The following is a 22,887-nucleotide window of genomic DNA, read 5'->3' on the forward strand; positions in this document are numbered from 1 at the left end:
CCATTGCATCCCAACTCCTCTGCCCTTGCACACCAACTTCTCCGCCCTTGCACCCCATGTCCTCTGCCCTTACACCCATTGCACCTCAGCTCCTCTGCCCTTACACTCATCGCACCCCAGCTCCTCTGCCCTTACACTCATCACACCCCATCTCCAACACCCCGCCTGTCCCCGATGTCCCGCTGGCAGATCCTGCTCTGTCCTCGCTCAGAACCACTTAAGTTCGTTCAGGGAGAGGGAAACCATCTCATTGAGGCACCAAGGCAAAAAACTCAGTAAGTAATTAAATGCCTGCATTAAACACTCTTTTTTGGAAAGCACAAGTGCACAAAGCCACCCCAACTGGGGCCCGACCAGCCATTGCTACATCATCCGCAAAGCTTCAAGAAATGGGAAGCCGGTGCTCTGATGTCCCAGCACTGAGTTCCGTGTGTTCTCAGGCCAGGGTAGGCGGCTGCCGTAGCTTTGGGGGCACATGGCTCTCGGAGGTTCTGCTGAAGGATGTCCCCAAGCAACCAAGAGTCAGTGTCACCACCTGCCTTCTTGAGAATATAACCTCAAATCATTCTGGAAGTGCATCCAGACTATGACTGGAGACTAAAATAATGTGCAGGAGTAATACTGGGTGACAGGAGGGGACAAGTGTCTTTGGATCCGAGCGTCACGCCCTGGGGCCAGTTGTCCTTTGCTGGGGGGGACAATGGGCGGTGATGGAATTCCCCAGATTTCCAGCTGCATGGCGGGACAATCGAACGCGACGCTCCCTTCTGCCACGCTCCATCCCACTGCCACTCGTCCCCTGTCACGCGGAGGTGCTGGACGGAGTAGGAATAGCGGTGACGGGTGCTTGATGCCACGCGTGTAGCAAAAAATAGATGTGGTTGGACTGCGATGATGCAAAGCCAGAAGAATCCTTTCTCCTCCAATTTCTTCGTCTTTGCTTTCAGTGCAGCTCCTGCCGGGCTGCTGTTTAGCGGCGGGGCTGGGGGCTCTTCCATACTCAGCACCTTTTTGGGGTGCTTTTGGGTTGAAACATGTTGATAATGTCATTTTTAAAAAGGCTCACCGTTACTCGGCTCGTTAATTGATCCTCGGTGACAAGCTGTGGGCGGTAACCAGGCAGGGAGCTGCCGTGTCATTCCATGAGGTTGTTGCCGCCGGGAAGCAGCTGGAGAAACCTGAGATTTCTTGAGTAATTAGTGCCCGCAGGTTGCGATACTCATTTATGACTCAAGTCTTCTGCAGGAGCTGGACGTAACGTGGCAAGTCTGCAATGACCCGTGTGATCTCATCCCTCCTGCCCCTCATTTTTGGCTTTGCAGAAGGAGCTCAACAACCTTCTTCAGATGTTTTCCCAACTCTATAAACTCGATACTCACTTTCCCAGGGTTTTGGTGGAATGGTCTTGGTTCGGATGAGATGCTCAAGTGAAGTATGTGCTTTGGGGAGGAAGATTTAAGAGTACCAATGCAAAATAGCTGGCAAGGCAGTGGCCAAACAGTGTAAATGGTCCCAAAAGTGGTGCAGGACCCAGCAGGAAAGTCACGTCATCTTCTGAGGGCAGCGCTACTGGTGGAATGTTCAAGGAGATCCCTCCTCTCTGCCAAGAGATGCTGACATTGAACAAGTCATGGTGTGAATTGTGGGGTTGTCATATGCACGGACAGGAGCTGGATGTGATGATCCTTGCAGGTCCCTTCCAACCCGGGACATTCTATGATTTTAAGTCTGGGAGGTGGCAGTGAGACTGAGAAAGAGAGCAAAAACCCATGAGTGAGGGGAGGCTGAAGGAGGGTTTGTTTAGTCTGCAGGAAGACATGATAATGGGCTTGTGTATGTGCAGGGCTGCCTTGAAAAGACAGCAGAAATTAGGAAAAAAAAAAAGAGTGTTTTGTAGATGAGACACAGAAGAGGAGGAGGTGGCGCTCTTCCTCAGCTGGAGGTTTTGGGAGGAGGTAGGAGAAACATCTGGGGCTACCATATCCACCCTGGGGACACCACATCTACCCTGGGGCCGCTACATCGACCCCTGGGTTGCTACATCTATGTTGGGGCTGCCACATCTACCCCGAGGTTGCCACAGCTACCCCGGGGCTGCCACATCTACCCTGAGGCTGCTACATCTACCGTGGGGCTACCAATTTATCCCAGGGCTGCCACATCTACCTGGAGGCTGCCACATCTACCCCAGGGCTACCACAGCTAGCCTGGCGCTGCTACATCTACCACGGAGCTGCCACAGCTACCCTGGGGCTACACAGCATAAGAAAATCTAGAATTTGGTTAAAAAACCCCTTTGGAACACAGGGGAATCATTTTGCTCATCATCTGTGAGGAGATGATTGAAAATCTACTATAACAAAAAAAAATCTACTAGCAGAATTTTGGAAGCTTTCAAACCCTTAAGATGGGATGGCGAGATGGTGACTATTGTGGACAGGGAGTTGAACTAATAACTGGGTCTTCATTAATTACACCTGTAGAGGGGCTGAGTGAAACTGAAAAATAACTCCTAAAGTTTTAACGATGGAGACTGTTGGTAGTGATGTACCAGGAGCTCCTTCCCAACACGTTAGGTGATTTGGAAGGGATGGATGTCCAGGACCAAGGGGATGGAACCGTACCCATCGTATCAAAGCAGGAAAAAAAGGTTTGGCTTCTCCTGGCTCTGAAAGCAGCTCTCCCAGGGTGGGAGTACCTGCTTTTCATGCAATGAATTTGCTAGAACTGAAATATGATCACAAAACCAATTCCTGGAACTCAAAGGAAGGAGTTGGTAGGGAAAACAGGATTTTTAGGAACTCGTCAGGTTCAGCAGAAAAGCTGCTCGTGCATGGGCTGCCAGGAGCCCTGTGCTCTCCATCCCCCTCTGGACCTAGACGCTCTTAAGACCCCGTTTGAAGTTAATTTGTGCTTATGAGCCACTTTACAAGTTGACAGAATAATGTTTTTCTGAATATACTAAACCCACAATCACCCCTCGAGCTGCACCACCCCCATGAGGACCATCCTCGAGTGTGGGGACCAGAGCATCTCTCACCCCAGGAGAGGCACAAAGCGACTCAGAGGAAACTCCACCTGTGGGGAGAGATCAGCACCCGGTTTCCTTTTCCCCCTCCACGTGCTTTTGAAGATTTTTATTTCTCTGATTTCTGACGGGAAGGCGGGTCAGCAAAGGCCACGGCTGCCGCGGCAGAGGATGCTCCCCTACGGCCGCTGGAATTCCTGACATAAAGTGGGGGATGCTTCTCCCCCTTCCCCACCACGGAGCGTCAGGACGTCCCGCGGTGATTCAGAGGCGGTTTTGGAGCGCGTCACATACCACAACAATCCGTCACTCCCACCGAATGGGCAGCGTGACACATGCTGGGGAGCATCCGAGCAGGGGCTGATTCAGCAGCAGGAAACACCCAGACAAAAGGCTCTTCCCCACTGCAAGGCTGGATTTTAGGCCTCCCTAAACCCTAAGCACAGTTTAAAGTGGGTTTTAGGGCGCTGCCTCGCACTGACAGAGCATCCCTGCTGAATTTCATACCTTGTACGGAGGAAGATCTCGCTTTCACGCAGATCCCGGCACTGCCAGAAGCAGCAGGTATCGCGGCGCAGGGAAGGAGGGGGAGGATGGATGCTCTGCTGAACTCAGCTGCCAGGAACTGCACCACCAGTTGCGAAATCCTCATTTTTAACTAAAACATAAAGGCTCTTCAGCAAAGGACACATGTTGACCCGGCGTTTGTCAAGCCCTGCTGAGTGATTCAAAGGAAGCGTAAGAACGTGACTAAGAAAACACGTCAGAAGGATAACGAGGAGAAAGAAATCCTGTTGTCCAGTCTTACGTCCAGAGAGTAAAAACAGCTACAGTTTTATAAAAAATATCCAGGTACTTATAAAAAAATCTTCCTGTTTTACTCCTTCCTCCCTTCCAGGCATCTGCAGCAAGTCAGGCTTATTTCTTCAGTCTCTTGCCTTGTACAATTGCACATAATTTGTGTAAAACTGCTTCTGAGGGCCAAAGGAAAATGCATTTTCTTCCCTACATCAGCAGAAACATCATTTTTTGAGTCCAGAAATGAGTATACCCCCATTTCTACACCAAAAATATTCCTGCCATAAAGCTCAACACATCACCTCCAACTTAAGATGAAAAACTAATTAGATCCCAGCTCTAACTGCGCAGATTTACTCCACAGTGTGAGATTGTTTGCCCAAGATCTTTAAAATCAAATAGAGAATAGCTGAAAACCCAAATGAGTGATTGAGTGATTTTAAAAATGGACTTTAGATGTGCTTAATGAAGAGCTTTAAGTGCATTTATCCTTTACAGGACAGCAAATGACTGACTGTGACTAAAAGAAATAGGAAGTAGCTCAGAGAACAAAAGGGATTATCTGTATTTTTTGGTCAGGCTGACAGGACTACTAATAATTGTTCCCACTGAATAACAATTTGGGGGTCAAATAGGCTCAGCACCTAAATCCCAACCTGTAAGTGCGTTGGTGGCACTTTATAGCCAAGTGCCATCACACTATGTTTTAAATTCTTTAATGAAAGGATGACTTGCAGGGTTCCAATCATCCACCCCTCTCTTGAAGATCACAGAGCACAGTTACTGAAAACTTCCATCTAACTGGAGCTGAAAACCACAGTATGAGAAGAAATGATGGAGGTTGCTCGCTGGAAATGGCACAAAAACGCACAGGAATGGGGGAAGTCATCAACTAAAGGTCAAGAGGCTGCATGGAAAATGCTACATAGGGGGAAAAAAGAAAAGGAAGATTTGTGAATCCCAGTGGGCAAAATGGGCATATACTGGTGGGAAAGCATCATGTGAGAGCTATAGTGCATGTTAGCCACATGTGCAGATAATGATGTAGTCAACAGGACAACCATCAGTGAAGAAATAAGGAAAAAGAACAGTCAAAATGTTATTTCATTGTGTGGTCATCTACAGCCACCCAAGCCCTCTCCTCATTTTAAGGCCTACACGTTACAGGCGATAATCTGCTCACAGCTCCGTGCCTATAAAAGTGACTTTTCCTGCTCTTGCCAGCGTACAATCCACACCCAGACTTCTCCACACACCGGGTTTCCAGACTGAAAGGGATTAAAACTTAGTGAGAAACTACCCAGCAACACAAAATGAGGGTGAATTTTTACTTCTGGGCATTAGACGTGATTCTAGAATACACAGTGTGTTGTATGCCCTCATCAACCCCTAACTTCTACTCAGCAACGGTAGGAAAAGAAAACCCAAACTTCTTTTTATTTTATTTTTCACTTTTTGAAAGCATTTTACACAGGTTTTGATCTTCAGGATACATTGGAATCAGTAGAAAAAAACCTAACTGAACAGTTTTGTCTTTACAATAAAAACCTTTCAGGAGTCAAAATTGAGACTAAAAAAATACATGCAAAACATACTCCTCTCCAAACACAACCGGAAACAAAGCACCAAACTACACAAATACGCAGAATGAAACAGCATTGAACGTCACAGAAGTAGTCTTCATAAAAGGTGTAAAAGTCACCTATTCGCTAGGCACTGTTCACTTGTTTCAACAGAAGAGACAATAAAAATATTGTCCACAAACTTGCAATTTCAACTCAAAGGCTGTAGCTAGAAATTCCTCTACATGTCATGCTTTAATAGCGACCTGAAAGAAAAAGAACAATAAATATACACTTAGATTTCCAAGGACTGACAGATTTTTAAGAGCACTGTCTAAATTCACTCCCAGGCCTCAAAGCAAGAGCCTTGTGATTCATCTCTAATCCAGCAGTCAGGACATTCCTTTGGGTAGAAATACCCCAATTCTGGTCATACGCCCATCGCTGCCAGTTTAGTGCACGAGAATTCACTTGTACCTGCTCCGTGGTGGCACTTTCCCTACGTACCCGTAAAAACAGTTGCGCTTGTTTTCATTTAGACACCAAGGGTGAACATGAGAACACAACTTATTCATTCACAAAGGGAATGTGCCAGGAATGCTATTGTGTTTTATTCACTTTCTGCCATCAAAATGCTGCTTTATCTTCCATGCAAATGAGCCATTCAGAAAAACAAGCACTATTTGGACCTGGGATGAAGTTAACGTTCCCTTCAACAAGCTATCTTGGGAAATTTAATTCCAGTGTTCGAATGCGCAAGCCTTGCTGCCCCTAGAAGTAACCAAACTGCTAAAATGCTACAAACTGCTGTTTTAACAGAGAAAAAAATGGTACCTCGGACTTTTCAAACAAGTGGCATTACCTAGTTGATTTTTTTTTTTGCAAACTAAATATTTGTTCTGTCCTCAAGGTTGCCAGTTGCTCGATGAAACATTAAAGGGAACTGTGGTTCCAAGAAAATAACCGCACTGAGGCCGAATAGTCTTTATGGACGCAAAACCTCGAAAGAAGTTCAGGTGGAAATGAGGTTTTGACAAGTGAGCTCTAGGATAACTTACGAGGCGAATAGGATCGAGATCTGGATCGGGATCTGTAGCCCCCTCGGCTGTAGTACGGGGACGGGGATCTCCTCCTGGAAAAGAGAGGGACAAGCAATCCCCTCGTTAGAGCCCGTGGCAGACAAACAGCAGCAGCTTTATGGGGACAACTCTGCCCCCATCCTGCTATCAAGAGTGTACTTGGGCAAACTACCAAGCACACGCAGAACTGATCAACATTTCCTCTGGATAACAAAGCAAAGATGTCATACTACTTTGGACTAATAAATAGAAGCTCTCTTGCATTCAGGATTTTAGTGTTTCAAGCCAAGAGCATCCCAAACAAGCAGTGCAAGCCAAACCACACCTTAGCTTTCCATTTAAATTATTTATTTAGAGATGAAGAGTTGATTTGAGGAGCAGTCACAGCTAGAGCCAGCCCCAAACCCCTCCCATCCAGGCACTCCCAAGTTTTGCATCTCCTTGCCTAGTTTCACTAGTTTCCTAATAATAAAAAAATCTCCAAACATTCCGGACATTAACTCCTTGGCATAAATCACAAGCTTTTCCTGTGCGAAGCCGCCCTAACCTGTCCTTATACAAACCTCACCCCTTCACATAGCAATGAAACTTGGAAATGAATTGCACTGCTCACAAAAGAGCTGCAGGTGCTCAGCAGCCACCCAGTTTCTGTTAATTTGTTTAAAGATATCCTAGACTCGATTCATAAAATACTCCAAAAATACCACATACAAGAGTACTCCGAGTGTTGAGCAGACACGGAGAGTTTTCCTGCCATACCTGTAAAACTGATCCCTTTCTTGAACAGCTCTCCATCCTCCTCCTCCACCGCCGCCGCCTCCTCTGTGAACACAAAAGCAGAATGAGTTTTTAAAGTTGAAAAAATAAATCAAAAGTTCGTTTTACGAGCAAAAAGCATCACCGAGCATATGTGAAAACAATAAAACATTGGTTCCTACACTGGATAATGTTGATTTACTGTGTTCATTTGTATGTATTCCTGGAATGAGCTGCCTAAACCTGGTGTCAAGAAGAAGGCAAAGAGGACTCACATTCCAGCTGACCAATATTGTATTTTACAACGTCCTGCTCTCCAACGAGCAGCAATTTAAGGTCAGTATATAGCTCTTTCTTCTAAGACCTTTTCTATTCTAAGATGCTTACCCACTTGAGGCAAGCAATTTTATTATACTTTTTTAAAATAGCGAGATCAATTCACTGTCCTGAGGAAAAAGTTGAGGCAGGGAAAAAAACCCCACACCTTTAATTTTAACACTTCACAATCATGTTTAAACAAAGGCATTAGAGAACTGTGGTAAAACTTGTCCTCATACAGAACCTGTCTAGAACTGAAATAATACATTATAGTATCTAACAATGTTCAGTGGTTGAGCTGGTACCTGCCCAGATTGATACAGTAAAACATTTGTAGGAGGAGACTAAATCGAGTTTGGATTATGGAACAGTCACTGCCATAGGTGCTCAAAAAGGCCATAAATCCCATGGAGGACAAAGAACCCCCAAAACACCACACTCTGAATCAGCAGGTCTCTATTTTTGTTTGAATTCTTCTCCAATTGGTACACAGCCAGAGTGCAAGCTGGGTTTGGGTTTAAGGTTATTCTTCAGTTTACATACTTTTCCAGCCAAGACTGGCCATTCCATGGCAATAAGGAGAAATTAAAAGTTTAACATGACAGTTCCCATCTGAAATTTCATTTCCCTTAAGGCTCCACTGCACAGAGGCCGAGGAACACGAAGTAATCGTTACCAATCAATTTTCTAGGGTGGAGTACTAGTATACAACCTATCTTTAACACTTCTGACCCTTCCTCCCTCAAGGAAGCACTCGTGACATTTGCAACACTATTCGCTCCCCCTCAACCACTATGCGCAGGATGAAGAAGTCGCTATTTTATCTGGGCAGACCATGATATTTTTCAAGTAGCCACAGACAAACCATTGGTGGCTTTACTTACACTCTTTCAATACTTGCTACAAAAAGACATTACAAAAGTTCTCCACTGAGCTTTAAAACATTAGAATTTTTTTAAAGATAGGAAATGGAAATCACCCTTGCCGGAACTGTCAATATTCAGAGTATTTCCACCCTAAAGCCCTAGTTCGCAACAGACACAGGATGGGAGAGTGTGTAGGAAGGTCAGAACGTCACTGCCTCAAAAAGCAGGACCAAAGTGTGGCCATAAATTCTGACACGCAACACTCAGACCAGCACACTATAAAATCCACCTTCTCACACCATCTACTTCACATCCTTCATGTTCAGTCACTGTCACAGCCTGCAACTATTCTCGCAAGTGTACACCCAGAGCTGACGTAATTCCAAATCCCGATCAGGTTTTACAAACACCTGAGCCACCGCTCACTATCAGGAATGAAAAAGGTAACACTTCAAGGGTCGTGCCATAATCTAAACAAGGAATAAATTACATTTTAAGGACATGCAAGCAACAAACAACATTTTGAGGACAACCAGTAAACCCTGACTGGCTTTTTAGCAATAAAAAAGAAATTTGGACTATGAAGAAGTGCAAGAACACTGATAGCGTAAACCTCTTAACAGTTCATTATTTTTAGGTTTGTTAAATGAGACAAGGCTACGGTCACTATTCCAAGCAGGTTTTTGCACCTTGTGCTCTGAAACAAAGAGGAATTTTGGTCAGGGAGCTGCTTTTTGGCATCAAAGTGCTGGCAAGATGAAAGCCAACACATCTGGGTTCTTGTGTGGCCAGTGTCAGCTTCAGATTTTAGCTGCTGCAGTTCTCCCAAACGTACAAACCACTGATATTTCAAGGAAATAGACTGTCAGAGGCAGAGAAATACACAATGACATCCAGAAAGCAACAGAAAAGTATACTGAAAGCTAAAATGAATTATTTCCTTCATCTTTGAGCTGTGATAATGCAATTTGAACTCGTGTATTTCCATGAATACGTGGTTGCCATCAAGGAACAATCCTAAATCCACCCATTGCTGATGCACTGAAGCTTTGCAAACCACTTAGGAAGTATTATTACAGAATATTTGGTAACGGCAGAAGGAAAAAACTAACTAAAATCTGTGTGTCCAACTTTGTGTCGCAAAAAATGTGAAGATTTCACAGGGGTAAATCTTGTTGACACCATTAATGGAAAATGCAGAACTAAAACTCACTCTGTCGCCAAAACCAATTCGGTAACAACCACATTTTCAACAGATTTTGTATCAGTAGATTATAAAAACATGATGGACTAACTCATGCCACAGGTTAAACATCACTAAGTATTTCTTCATCCAATTTGTACCCAGCAGTTGTTTCGGTAAATATTTTACAGTAAGATTCCAGAATGACAGCCAGCGCAAAACTATTTTGATGTACATACGTGGGATGATCTGCTTTACTTATATAGGAAGGAACGTAGCTGAGGAAGCAGAGTTTAAAAAGCAATCGAATATTAAAAATATCATCTCACCTGTATGATCTGCTGTAATAGTCACGATCATCATACCCTCTGTCGTACCCTCTGTCATAGTAATCTCGTCGCCGTGAGCTGCCACTACAAATAGTGAAAAATCATTACGTTTAATGAAGTATAAAACATTGTTTGCAGTGCTTTTCAGCGGGTGTGCAGCCAGTCAAGTATGCACTATTTTAACTGGGTTACATATTACCTCATGTCCTCACAGTTGAGAATATCGTGAGCGCTCTTACTTTCCCATCAGTTCAGACGGGAACAGAACTACTTAAATAATTGCTTTTAAAAATGCTTGAACTTTAAGACAGCTACTTTCCTCCTCAGTCTGAAAACTCTTAACCTTTTGCTATCACAAGCACATGAGAAATTCAGTTCTGGGACAACTCTTCATTCACTTTTAACTCTCAGAAAACTTATTTTGGAAGAACTTTCCCATTAAAAAATCAACATGAAGTCTCAACACACCAGCAGCTACATAACCACCAGTTTTATAAGCTGAAAGTCTTGGGAAAAGAATTATACATTCTTGGCAACTTTAAGTTAAAAGTGTATTCTGCAGATAAGGCAAACTGCACCACACAGTTGCTCAACTAGTCATTGTTAATTCACTCCTAAAAACTTGAGCTTGCAAAAGGTATACTGGGCAAAAACTTAAAAGAACTTAGGAATGTTAAAAAAGGCTTACTGTAAACTTATTTAAATGTTTAGGTAGGTCATTCCTGGGCTGCATAACTGAGGAACATGGGTTTCTGCTCACAGTAATGCAGGCTGACCCCAGCTCAGCCAGTGACGAACCCTATATAAATTAACCCCTCTTACGGAAAGAGCTGCATCACTACTACAGTCTTTAAATAAAAGAATTCTGGAGAGTCTCCTTTATCAGTTTTTCAGTTTACAGAAGCTTCGCCATATAATCACATCAGTGTCAGCACAGCTCTTGTTAAAGAGACTTTAAAAAACAGTTTTTAACAAAATACAAGACAATTAATCCTATCCCGTTCTGGTTTGGAAAAAACCCCACCCAGGTGACTTACTAAGTGGGTCTTCCCATATAGATTCCAGGAGTGGGTGTGTGAGGTCTTTTTGTGATGGAGAAGTCTACCCGGATCCTTCTGCCATCCAGCTCCATTCCATTGGCACGTTCCTTCGCCTGAGCAGGGGCATAAAATACAATTAGCTCCGATGATTAACTTTATTAGCAACACAAGTTTCTAACCACTGCTTCAGTTATTAAGATAAGTCCAAAAATGCTCAGTTTGGATGCAGAGCCAAGTTTAATTTATATGTAACGTCAAACCTAAACTCTAAGATGCTCTAGGCCGACTGGATATAACTATCAGTAACAACTTAAAATGTGACTTATATTGCACAAAAATCCTGAAAGGAACATAATCTAACAACTGATTCAGCACCCCTGTTTCCAACAAGAGGAACCTTTGAACACTTTTATGTAGGGAGATGTAACTACTTCAACACGCAACGTGAAATAAAGCATTTAGAAGTTAAAAAAAAAATCACTTATGTTTAGTTGGTTGTGTCTCTCCCCCCCCAACACATTCTCAAAACCTACTGTAACCTTTAATATAGTAATATCTCAGTCGTAAGTAAATCTGAACTAAAAAACCCAAATCCATTATTTTTTTCTGCCAAGCAGCAGGACCCAAAGCTCCAACCTAATGTTGAAATCTTAATGCCAAATTTGGAAGAGGCAACACGAGACTTGAAGTAGTGGAATTAAAGCAGAATATAAGCTTAGTTACAGTCCATCAACACTGCTCTGCAAGGGCTGGCCTGAGTGTAGAATTCTATACCTGGTGAATATAGAATTCCTTGCTCATTCTGTAGCATTTGTAAGCACAAATCCTGTAATTTGTTACACAGTATTGACTCTGTTTCAATTTACTGAATCCGTAGAGTTGCTGAGATGTATGTTTTGTAACTTAAAGGTTCTTCTACCATTTTAAAGGTCAAACAGCAAGTGAGAACACAGCAAACATGCCATATATTCTGTACTCCGACCTACTTCCTTAGCATCCTCAACATTTTCGAAGTACACAAATGCGAATCCTCTTGAACGCCGAGACTGCTGATCATACACGATGGAAACGTCAGCAATCGGACCATACTTGGAGAAAACTTCTCTCAGATCTCTTTCTGTGGTGTATAGACTCAATCCAAACACGCCGAGACAACAATTGGGGTCAGGATTTGCCTAAAGGACGGGATAGATAGGTGTCAGAATAAAATTGCTTGTATTTGCAGCGCAGGTTGTGTCAAAAGCTTCAAGCCAAAACAACAGCAGTAAAACGATACTGCTGAGATCAGGCTGGATCAGCTTTCTAGTAGAACCTACACATACATAAGCCTCCTTTCTCAAAAACACTTTGCATTTTTTGGGGTACTGTACAAACTACAGCTACAGCACATAATAAGCACTGTATTTTTAAAGTTGCCCCTCCAAAGGCTGTTGAATGCAGAGAGATAAAGCTGGATTTATCGCTTTATCACACAGGCCTCAATTTATCACTTTTCCCCCCGCTACTTTAGCACAAATCACACCATGCTCAGCCACATGAGCCTGTAAAGCAGGCTGGACACACCAAACCACACAAATATTTCTCCCTCCTAATTCTACCCCCATACATTCTACCCCCTGCATACATTCACTCATTTATTACAAAAGGTGTACTGACAACAGCCTGCACTGGTAGCACTCCTAATTGAATTAACAAATAAGATGCTCCACAATCCTAAGCAAACTTAGAGAGATCCACAGCTTATCAAAAGACAATTAACCTCAAGAATATCTTTTAATAGACCTGAGTGGGGAAGCAGAATGTTTTTCTGGGAAGCCAAATGAATTAAATCAGTGATTCCGGGATGTGTTCAGGACTATGTATGAGTCATGGAGTTCTATAATAGGCATACCCTGTTTCCAATGTGACGTCTGCGAGTAGACATGGGTGAATGGCTGTGACTGTGTCGTCGCCGATAATCCCGACTGTAAGACCTACTTCTGGATCTCCTATGCGAGCGGGACCGAGAGCGGGACCTTGTGTAGTGTCTACGGGAACTCCTCCTTGATCTAGATCTGAAGAAAAAAAGAAAAGGACAAGATGCAGTGTTGGGTTTGTTTGGTTTTTTTTTTTTTTCAGCCCTTTAAAAAATATATCAGATATTCACAAACAAAAAGCCCAAATAACTCTTTTCTGAAAAGCTGCACTGTCACATGATTCAGCTATAATCAATTTAGTCACTACTCTCAAGGACCGTGCGCTAAGTCTTTACAATTAGATTACTGTAGATGCTCTCAGAGCGTTTCTACTGCAGAACATGAACCTCAACTTCCATTTTAGCTACCTTTTAATTCCCTAATAGTTTTTAACTTTCTATAACAAGGATATCTTGGCTGGACACAGTATATGCTTAACATATTCACAGCACTTAAGTAGAAATAGCTGCGATGGCTTGCTTTTAACAGAAAAAGGGAACAGGAGTAAATATGACTTAACATAAAGCACATATGATTTCAGAGATGCATCCTAACACTCAGAATAGTGCTGCTTTCAGTGACACAGAAAAGCAAACACTTTTTACTCAGTGCATAATTACAAACACACAAGTCTGGCAAACACCCCTGAAAAAGAGCTTAACACAACTGAAGGAATTTAGCTGTAGTAGGGTGATTTACCTTCTGGTGTTTCAACAGCTATTCGACATTAGCTGTACACTAACATCTACATGCTCGCACTTTAAGTGTATTTAGGCAAAGATGTAACTGCTCACTAAATTCAGCCCAGAAAAGTTCCCAAAATGTTTTCTGACAGCACTAGGTCCTTCCTACTAAGACCTCAGCCCTCCCAACACAATCTTAGTTGAAAAGTTGGGCAGGCATTTAAACTGGATTACTACACCTGAGCTTGGCCAGCTGATGGCAGCCAAAGAATAACTTGCATTCCACACAACTGCAAAGAAAATCTCAGCAATTGTTCATCTTCAGGCTCCTATTTGTGTCTTAAATGTCTGTCCTCTAGACTGTGGAAGTCAAGGTGGCGATTACTAACCATAAGCAACCACCATCGTACAACTGTGTTTCACACATGACCACCACGCTGGCATCAACAAAACTCTTCATCTGAACTTATTTTTATTTCTGAGCATTTAACAGCTTCTTCCCTGGCCAGGTAAGTGCCACCAGATGGCCAAACTGCATCATATACATTCCTCCTTAAAGAAAAAAGGCCTTCGGCCTCATCAGAAGTGAGCCAGCTATGTTCTGTCTTCTCAACTTGAAGCGTGTACACATGTCCAGGCGAAACATCTTCAGCGTGTCCCATGACAACACTTCCCTCTAAATACATAGTGAGAATAAATTATTTTTGGCAACATAAAGTTGAAAGAAAAAAGAGGGGACTTCCCTGAAGCGAGGAAGATAGTAAATAAACACAAATCATAATAAAAAAAGGAGTTCAACACATGCGTATAGCCACATTTCAACAGCTGACATAAAAAAAGGCAAAGACAGAACTGATGCTCCAGGTAAGAGAATGCACCCATTACAATGAACAAGATCAAGACACTTCTAAAACAGGCAATCCACTATGTGAGAAAACAAGGCTTATTTTAAATAGGCACTGCTTATATTGCTGCCTTAAATGTCATACTGCCATTACTCTTCACTGCAAAGGCACCACAGCTGAAAATCCTATTCCTTCATTAAGAATTGTTTGGACTTCAGAGACAGACAAAAATAACAAGCTTCCTACGCTCCCGATGAAAACTCCAATAAAAGCAGATTTTTAAGTCAAGTATATCCACACCCCAATGGATAAATACGCCAGGACACAGATTTGTTCCCAAGTGAAAGTTTAATTTATAAAGCTGGTAATTCAAAAATACATTTGCAATAGAAACTACCAAGAAATACGGAAGTTCTCACAAGGTTATTTCTCTGCTGAGAGCCAGTTAGATGACCTGCTCGTGATCACATCCCAACACGTGATGGCACTGAAAGCAGATATAAGCATGTTGGTTCTAAATATGTGCCCTGACACAATTCTGCTAATGAACACACTAACTCTGCAATATACTTCCAGTATTTCCAGTCAGAGGAATTTTCAAGACAGCTGTTAAATGCTCAGGAAGCTGTGGTAGTCATAAGCTTCTACTATTGTCAATCAAATATTTAAAAAAATCAGTTGCCAGGGTATTATTTAAAGGGTGATTCCTTCTAAGAGTAAATGAGTCAGGTTTCTCCTAAATTCTAGATCTTACATTTGCTTCTTCCAGCATTTTAAACAATTTGTGATCGCATTCTTAAACAGTATTATGGTTATTCTCCAAGTGAGAAACACGGTGCTTTTTAAGAGAGTATGGAATCCCTAGGGGTTATGGATTAAGGTGCAGAAGGACATGCTGGTCTGGGTCCTGATTTGCTTGTTATTTTATAACTTTTCCCAAAGGTTTTCAAAACCCAAGGGGATAAAGCCCTGAGAACAGGAGTCTGAGCCCAGAGCTGGGTTCTGGATCTTTCCTGCACTGTCCTACAAATCTCTCCCTCGTAGCAATTCCAGAGGTCACTCCAATTTCATACTCTACCTTCCTCCAGCCTGACTCCCAAGCTTTGGCCAGCCTAATTAACCACTTACACACTTCAAACTATATTGTGAACAGCTCAACTAGAAATCCCTCTGCTGAAACCCACTTTTTTTTAACCTGCATGAGTAAAACTGTCAACACATTGATTTCCATAGGCAGCACTCAATTATCTAGACACATCAGAAAATAATGTCATTCAACCATGTATAGGTTTTGGTGCCACTCCTAGTGGCAACACCTAGTAAAGGAGTGTGAAGTGGCTAGCAGCGACGTTTATAGTCATATTTTGATACAATCAGCATATTTTAATGTCTCAGTTATTTCTGTTAACAGTTTCAAGAAGAATTCTGTCATTGGGTCCAGCCTGTTTTGCAGATGACTATAGGGACAGGTAACACAGCACAAAAGGCATTTTCACAGTGTACATTTGTGTTGCCACGTAACAAATACAATAAGCAAGATACTTTCTCCACTGTTTTTTTTGAGAGCTGCGAAGGCTGTCTTATCTTTAAAGCTTTCTGGCCTGTAAATTTTCAAGTTAAATTAATATATATTTATAAGGCCAGACAGATGTCTGTGTTGAAGTTCACATTTATCTCTATTGCTGCTTTTTCACGGAATATTAACTACTCTGGAAACATCATTGCTTCTAGTTTATACACTAGTGTGACCTAAACTGGAAAATCATATTTTAATTCACCGGGAAACTAAGACTTAAGATTTCCAAATGCTTCACGCTCAGATTTTACCTCTGTAAACAGAACTGGGCTAAACTGGACTTCCATTCACATCTCACCTGTGAAGAAGAGGGAGAGGTAAAAGAAGCAACTCACCTGGATTCAGACCTGGATCTAGATTTTGACCTGGAGCGCCTGGAATCCTCCTTAGAGCGCGATCTTGCAGGGGTGTGCCGCCCCGACTTGCCAGAGCCATGAGCGCTTCCGCTTCTGGAAGCAGAACGGGATTCCTGCACGCAGATATCGAAAGCCTAATTTGTACACCATTTCTTGGTTACCTAAGGTCTGTAAACAAGCTCCAGTGAAATAAATGGTAACAATTCATATCTATGTGTCCGGGCAGTTGGCATTAGAACTGCCTAGATTTTTAGGAAGTTGTTTTATTTATTTTTTTTTTTCCCTGGTAGACACTTCTTTACCCTGCATATACTTTTGCTATTAAACAGATAATGCATGCATGTTTAGCAAAATATACAGGGACACATAAACAGACTAGTAATTACTTAGCGTAGTGCTTTCAGATTCCAGATTACTTCTTATCTTAACTTCATTTTTATTCCTTTTCTTCATTCTTCCGTTTCAAATTCTGACTTCTTTCATCTTCCCCACTTCACACAAATTGCTCAATATTCTACAAGTGGGACTTCTGGTCTGATAATTAGCATGCATTCACTTTCTTTTTTTTCAAATTTCAGCTTCACTTATTCCTGAGCTTCAAATAATTCTCATTTATAAAACTTGTCAAATGGCGACTTCCGCATTTTCCTTCTTCAACATTAACCTTAATAGAAAAAGAACAGGATGAAGAATATTTAAAAACTCCAGGATAAAATCTAGTGCCAAAACTGAAACTAGAAAAAAAAAAAAGAAAAAGTTTTGTGGACTTTTACTATATATGCAGTTCAAGAATTGACTCTACCAATGACCTATTATTTTATAAACCGATTCAGTCAATTCAGTTTAACTTAATACTAAGAAACTGAATTTGCTACTTATGCCTATGTTTAATAGCAAATGCACAGTGGATCAACTGAATACCTACTAATGAATTCTAGCATTAGGAAACTCCAAATATTTCACATTGTCAGCCATATACTGCGACAAAATCAACAAGAAGTGACTTAAGGAAGGTCCCTACTGCAGCCAGAGACAATGAACTGATGCACTTTTTTTGGATGCAGAAAGCACAATGCGGTTGGTCCTTCAATGACTTAAAAATACGTGACTTTTGGGGCCGTCCTCACAGTTTAGAATTCCTGGTTGGAAGGTTTAGGAGCACACTCGCGCCTACTCCGCCTGCACAACTGGGTTTACACTTGCAGGCTTCATGCTTACAAGTAAATCAGAATTTTCCAGCGACCAAAAATGCCAATCTGTGCAAAACACTCAAACACTGTTCTAGAATACGCCATCTACTCTATTATTTACTTGTAATCTTGGTAATGATATAACCTAATTAGCATTTTAATCTTTACTCTTTTAGATTTTTTTTTAATTAGTGTAATGCTTAGCTTCAGTCACATGGCTTAAACACTTGGTTTGAACACACTAGAAGATGTTATTTCAAGATATTAGGGAAAATTTAACATTCAGTAGCAGAATTCCACTTTTTCCTAAAAAATAAGCAATTCTAAATTTTGTTTCAATTCTGATCAAGAACGCTCACTAACAATACGGGAGCACCAAACCGTTCTCAAAAAAATCACTTGTTCTATCATTGCAACATCTCTTAAACCTGAACACTTAAACTTAATGGGCATTTCATACTAAGCATCCAGAAACTCATCTGCTAGAGCAAAACGTCATCGTGCTTAAACCACTTCCATACAACTTAAAACAAAGTTTAGCTATTTACAATTGCCGACCACACAATGCCTGGGGGATGGGACTCAATTTGCAGCATAAAGCATATTTTAAATTAATAGCAAGAGAAATAAAGCAAAGTTGATCAAGGTCACAGTGTCCTAAACTCCAGCCACCTCATGTATTAACCCTGCACAGGCTAGCGCAAATACTGAGAACTAATTTAAGCGTCAAGTATAAAATTTAAGCTACAGTCATTGCTACATTCAAAGGAAAACAATCCATGGAGATGAGTTATGAGTTAAAGTATTAATTTAGCAATAAGTCTTTGATTTTAAGAGTTAGACAAGCAAGATGGAAGGAGGGATAAAAACAAAAACTAAAGCTGTTCTTCTACGTTTGAGGAAAAATAATTCTGTTCACAAATACAGGTGGTCTAATGCTGAAAAGGACACAAGAAATGCACGCTGGGAGGATCTTACCCATAAATGTACCCCCACACCTCTTTTTAGAGTTTTTATTAGTTAATAAGCTTCGAAGAAATCAGTAGACAAACGGTATTAGCATAAGCAAATGACTGAAGTTTTCAGCTATGTGGTAGATTTTTAGAACCATCTTTGCTGTATTACGTATATGGAATCTGGACACTGAGGATCCGGGAAGAAACTTAGGAAGAAAAAAACCTTAAGACAATTGTATATCTAAATCAGAAAATTAAACAGCTGGCTTTTGTTCACCTAGCTCCTTTGGACTTTGCAACATTTTCAGTTTTTAAACATCCACATTTTGTATTGCGTAACATCTTTTTCTGAAACCTTTATCTTTGATCTACCGTATTTTACAGGGTTAGGCCCCTTCTTTTATTACCTCCAGCCTCAAAGGAATTCCTTGCATCTCACCTGCTCCAGATGTTACTGAGACCAGTAATAACCCCTGAAATTTCAGAGCTGTTAACCTCCCCACCCCAAAATTCCAAACACCAGGAGCCTCCAGCACTCCAAACTCAGTTTACACCCCACTCTACTGACACACTTAAATTGGAAAGTTTCTACCATTTGGTTTTGTGGTTCTTAATACGTTCACTTTTTCTACTTTTTGCTCTTTGGCTTTGTGATTTTGAAGTTTTTAAAAATGCCAAAATAGGCTACTGCCATGACACGTAGAAGAGAAAAGAAATAACCTTCTTTATTTTCCCTATATTCAAACACTGCTGGTAAGCAGATCAAGACTGGTGTTCACTATTAAATAACCTTTTTTGGTTTTCTCACCTTGAATTTGTGAAGTGTAGATTTTTAAAGCCACCAGATCCCTTGATCTTTACCAACAGTTCTTCCCCTTCATCTGGCATTACTGGAAGTCAGGTGGAAGCCCTGAAGTCCAGATCTGTGGTTTCCAAACTCTTCTTTCCATACTTCCAACACATTAAAATGTTATTTTCAAGACCTCTTAGCACATTCATAAAGATCTCTATAAGCAGGATTATTTTGGGGACAGTAGGCGGATATTAATATTGTAAGATACAGTCAAGATTATTAGTATTTTTTTTAATCTTAAATCCCTATCAACATCTATATTTCCAGTTGTTTTCCTAAAGAAAGGTGCAGCCTCACATTGCACATTATCAAATGTGCAGTCAGATTTATTCAAGGTGTGGCTGTGCTAATATCACATTCCTAAAACCTCCCTGCTGCTGAATTTAGCTACTGATCTGAGAAAAAACAACAGCTTTTGCCTGTCTCTCCCTGAAGTACATGACCACCAGATCAGATCACTGTTGAGGGAATCTGAGGAGCCACTCAGAGGGAAAGCAGAACCCACTTCCCACAAGGGTTTCCAAATTCTACCAAAAATAGACAAGAATCTGTTGTGAAAAACTACGTTAACAAGCAGGGAAGCCCAGTGGGCTCATTTAGTGGTCCAGGCTGGCAGGGAACTGACCCATTAGCAAAAATTAAAATAAAGTAAAGTACCTCCCACACAAAAAAACCCAACCCACACACCCAAATCTGACTACCATACTAAACAGTTTCCAATCAGGTACATGCCAAGTAATCACTATCAGTTTTAACTAATTCACAGGATGAGACTCACTATTTTCTCCTTCAACTACTCTTCCTTCCAGCCCTTCCACACCTGAATCCCACATACAATTTCAATAAATGAAAACGACGGTTACTCTGAAAAATGCAGCAATTATCACAGCATACTGACAACATTTGAGGTATTGGTAGCATTAAATAATTTAGAGTCTTTTCAGTTAAAAAGTTTCCAGAGTTCAATCCCATTATGGCGTATAAGCTGTAAAAGAGAATTTGACTGGGGATTTATTTTTTGGTGACAAAAGCCAGTTTAAGTTTGTGTTGCTGCTGAAACAGCAAATCCCATTACTTGCAAAAGCACCCAGTATTTCTTCTTCACCCCCAATTAGGACTCACAGCTACACACTCAAGTCAAGCCTGCAAAGCAATGCTGCTGGAAACGGAATCAGAAAACAAGAATTCGGCTGATTTAATTCCCAGATCTGACTATACAAACACCAGCACAAGGGAGAGAGCAGGAACACATTTTCGGCAGCACGATTCTTGTTGGCAGCGTGGACTTGGAACAGCTTAACAGACAGTTGTAAAGTCATATCCTGGATTATTTATTTAGCCAAACACTGTTTCTACTCTGCAGAGACTTTAGCAGTTCCAGCCATTGACGTGGTAAAATATAAGCCTTAAGTAAGCAAAAAAAAAAAAAAAAAAAAGAAAAAAATCATAAATAACACTGGCAATAGCGCTGCAGAAGCCACTCCCTGATCTAGTCCGTAATAACAGGCTTGTAGTTTAGTTTTACAAACAGGCATTCCTGCATTCAACTTACCTCTTTACGGTTCATCAAAGTTCAGACAGAACTCATTTTAAGCCTTGGTGAACACTGCCTGCACGTGTTCTCTATTTTTATTTATAAAACTCCATAAATGATAAGAGAGAAAAGCAGGCGGGACAGACACTGCTGTACTATCGTACCCTGCATAATCGTTTCCAAAAGACTTGGCTGTAAAAGCTTTAACAATTCCACTCTTTCTGACTGAAAATACAATGCAGGTTATCCTGGCAAACTTCACCGAAGCTACAATACCATCTTAAAACTGTTTTTTCAGTCTGAACTGCACAATCGAAATTAAACCAATTCTTAAAAAAACTAACACACGTTAAGCAAGACAGAAGTAATATCCTCTCACTAAAAATATACCCCTTGCAAGAGTAACATGAAGACATCCATGAAAATACAACACTGGGAGTGGTTTGAGTCTATTCTTCAATCCCTAATCTTTCAGTGTTCGATTCCATTGAGCATTTTTAGCTTCCTGGAGACCCCATTTTTCTAACCTAACCTGAAATAGAAGCACTTATACTATCAAAACTTATTACAGTGAATCTGAGTAAGAAAAGGACATATTCAAAGAAAGAAAACTGCATTTTTGTGCGCGCTCTTTTTTTGCCACCTCTAGCGAAGGTTTACATTTTAAACTACCGATCGACTCTGCAACTCCCTCTGATGCTGCAATAAGTTTTAAAGTTAGGCTGATGCTGAAAAAAACCCAAAATAAAACACAGTACTGACCCATGTGCTGCACTCGCCTGTTGCAGTAAAAATTAAAGACCTCAAAGGAAACCAAGACTGATTCACTAAAAAAAAGGCCATATGTACTGTGTATTGCCAATTTACCTCACAAATGTAAGGCTTAGCAAGTAAACTACTGCAGTATTGGTAAAATACCATCCAGAGAGTAAAATCTTGCAGAACATCTGCTCAGGTTTCACAAATAGAGGGTACTGCCCAAGCACTGAGATAAATCAGTCCGAGCTTTAACCCTCCGACATCTGCGGTCCCATTTAAACTAAATTAGAAACCACGCTCCCTGGATGCAACTATATCAAGAAGGAGAGTTAGTGTTTTACAAGCAAGCCCGAGCAGCAGCAGCAGAACGGAGTTTCTAAACAGAGAATAATTCGCCGAAGGTGAATTGGGTGAGCTGCAGCTTTGCGGGGAGTGTAACAAAGGATGTTCCTTCCTCAGGCAGACGCTCCCTCACGGGGCTGGGGGTGGTGGGGGAAGCGGAGCCAAGGCTGCTGCTGGAGAGCCCGGGGGAAGCGGAGCCGGCGCAGGCTCCCGGGCGGCCCCAGCGGTGCGGGCAGCCCCGCCAGAGCCCGGGACCCGCCGCCCTCGGCCATTTTGTCCCTCTCCGGCGCGCCCGGTCACCAGCCCAAGATGGCGCCGGGCGGACTCGGCGCGGAGGGCGCGGAGCGCACGGGCAGCTCGAGCGGCCCCGCCGCGCGGTCCTAGCGCCCCCCCGCCCGCCATTTCCCCCCTACCCCGCCAAGCCCCGGCCCCCCCGCACCTCCGCCGGAGCCTCCTCACCCGCCGCGCCGCAGCCCCGGAGCGGGACGGAGGAAGGTGAAAGGGGGAGAGGGGGGCGGCCAGGCAGCGCACTCAGGCTCCGTGTATTACCCGCTCGCCGTAGTTCTGCTCCCCGCTGTCGCTCATCGTCCCGCCGCGCCGCTCCCCGCCACCGACGACCCGACCCGACCGTCCCCGGAGCCAGCGCTCTCCGCAGAGGAAGTGACGCGACCTCCAGCGCGCGCGCGCGCGCCAGGCCACGCCCCCTCCGCGCCCAGGAGGCGAGGCCACGCCCCCAACAGGGGCAAGGTCACGCCCCCCAAGCAAGGCCGCGCCCCCGCCGGGAGACACCGCCCGCGGGTTTTGGCGGGAGCCGCCGGCGGTCCCGGCGTGGGGTTCGTTCCCGCTCGATCCCGGGCGGGTCACAGCTCGAGTGGCCTT

General features: G+C 42.6%; 1 protein-coding gene across 2 annotated transcripts; it reads right to left on the reverse strand.

The window, feature by feature from the left end:
• Positions 1–5,255: 5,255 nt before the first annotated feature.
• Positions 5,256–22,647, reverse strand: TRA2B (transformer 2 beta homolog). 2 transcript variants are annotated; one of them, XM_080350078.1, is made up of 9 exons: positions 22,558–22,647; positions 16,354–16,487; positions 12,851–13,013; positions 11,946–12,134; positions 10,957–11,072; positions 9,920–10,003; positions 7,227–7,289; positions 6,447–6,520; positions 5,256–5,654 (listed from the first exon to the last, which is right to left on the reverse strand). In XM_080350078.1, the coding sequence occupies exons 1-9, from the start codon at positions 22,591–22,593 to the stop codon at positions 5,644–5,646; spliced, it is 870 nt and encodes a 289-aa protein (XP_080206204.1). In that variant the 5' UTR covers positions 22,594–22,647; the 3' UTR covers positions 5,256–5,643. The 2 variants fall into 2 exon arrangements, with proteins under 2 accessions (XP_080206204.1, XP_080206205.1); XM_080350079.1 differs by lacking the exons at positions 16,354–16,487; positions 22,558–22,647 and adding an exon at positions 13,987–14,251.
• Between the last annotated feature and the right edge of the window lie 240 nt (positions 22,648–22,887).

The sequence above is a fragment of the Nesoenas mayeri genome (genome assembly GCF_963082525.1).
Source record: "Nesoenas mayeri genome assembly, chromosome: 9".
Classification (NCBI taxonomy): domain Eukaryota; kingdom Metazoa; phylum Chordata; class Aves; order Columbiformes; family Columbidae; genus Nesoenas; species Nesoenas mayeri.

Excerpts from the sequence above, each read along its gene's own strand:
- TRA2B (XM_080350078.1), bottom strand. The coding sequence starts at position 22,593 with ATGAGCGACAGCGGGGAGCAGAACTACGGCGAGCGG. Across the intron at positions 13,014-16,353 it reads AGATCCAGGTCTGAATCCAG|ATCTAGATCAAGGAGGAGTT; the intron begins GTGAGTTGCTTC and ends TTTTTTCTTCAG. Across the intron at positions 7,290-9,919 it reads TATTACAGCAGATCATACAG|AGGAGGCGGCGGCGGTGGAG; the intron begins GTGAGATGATAT and ends TTGTGTTCACAG.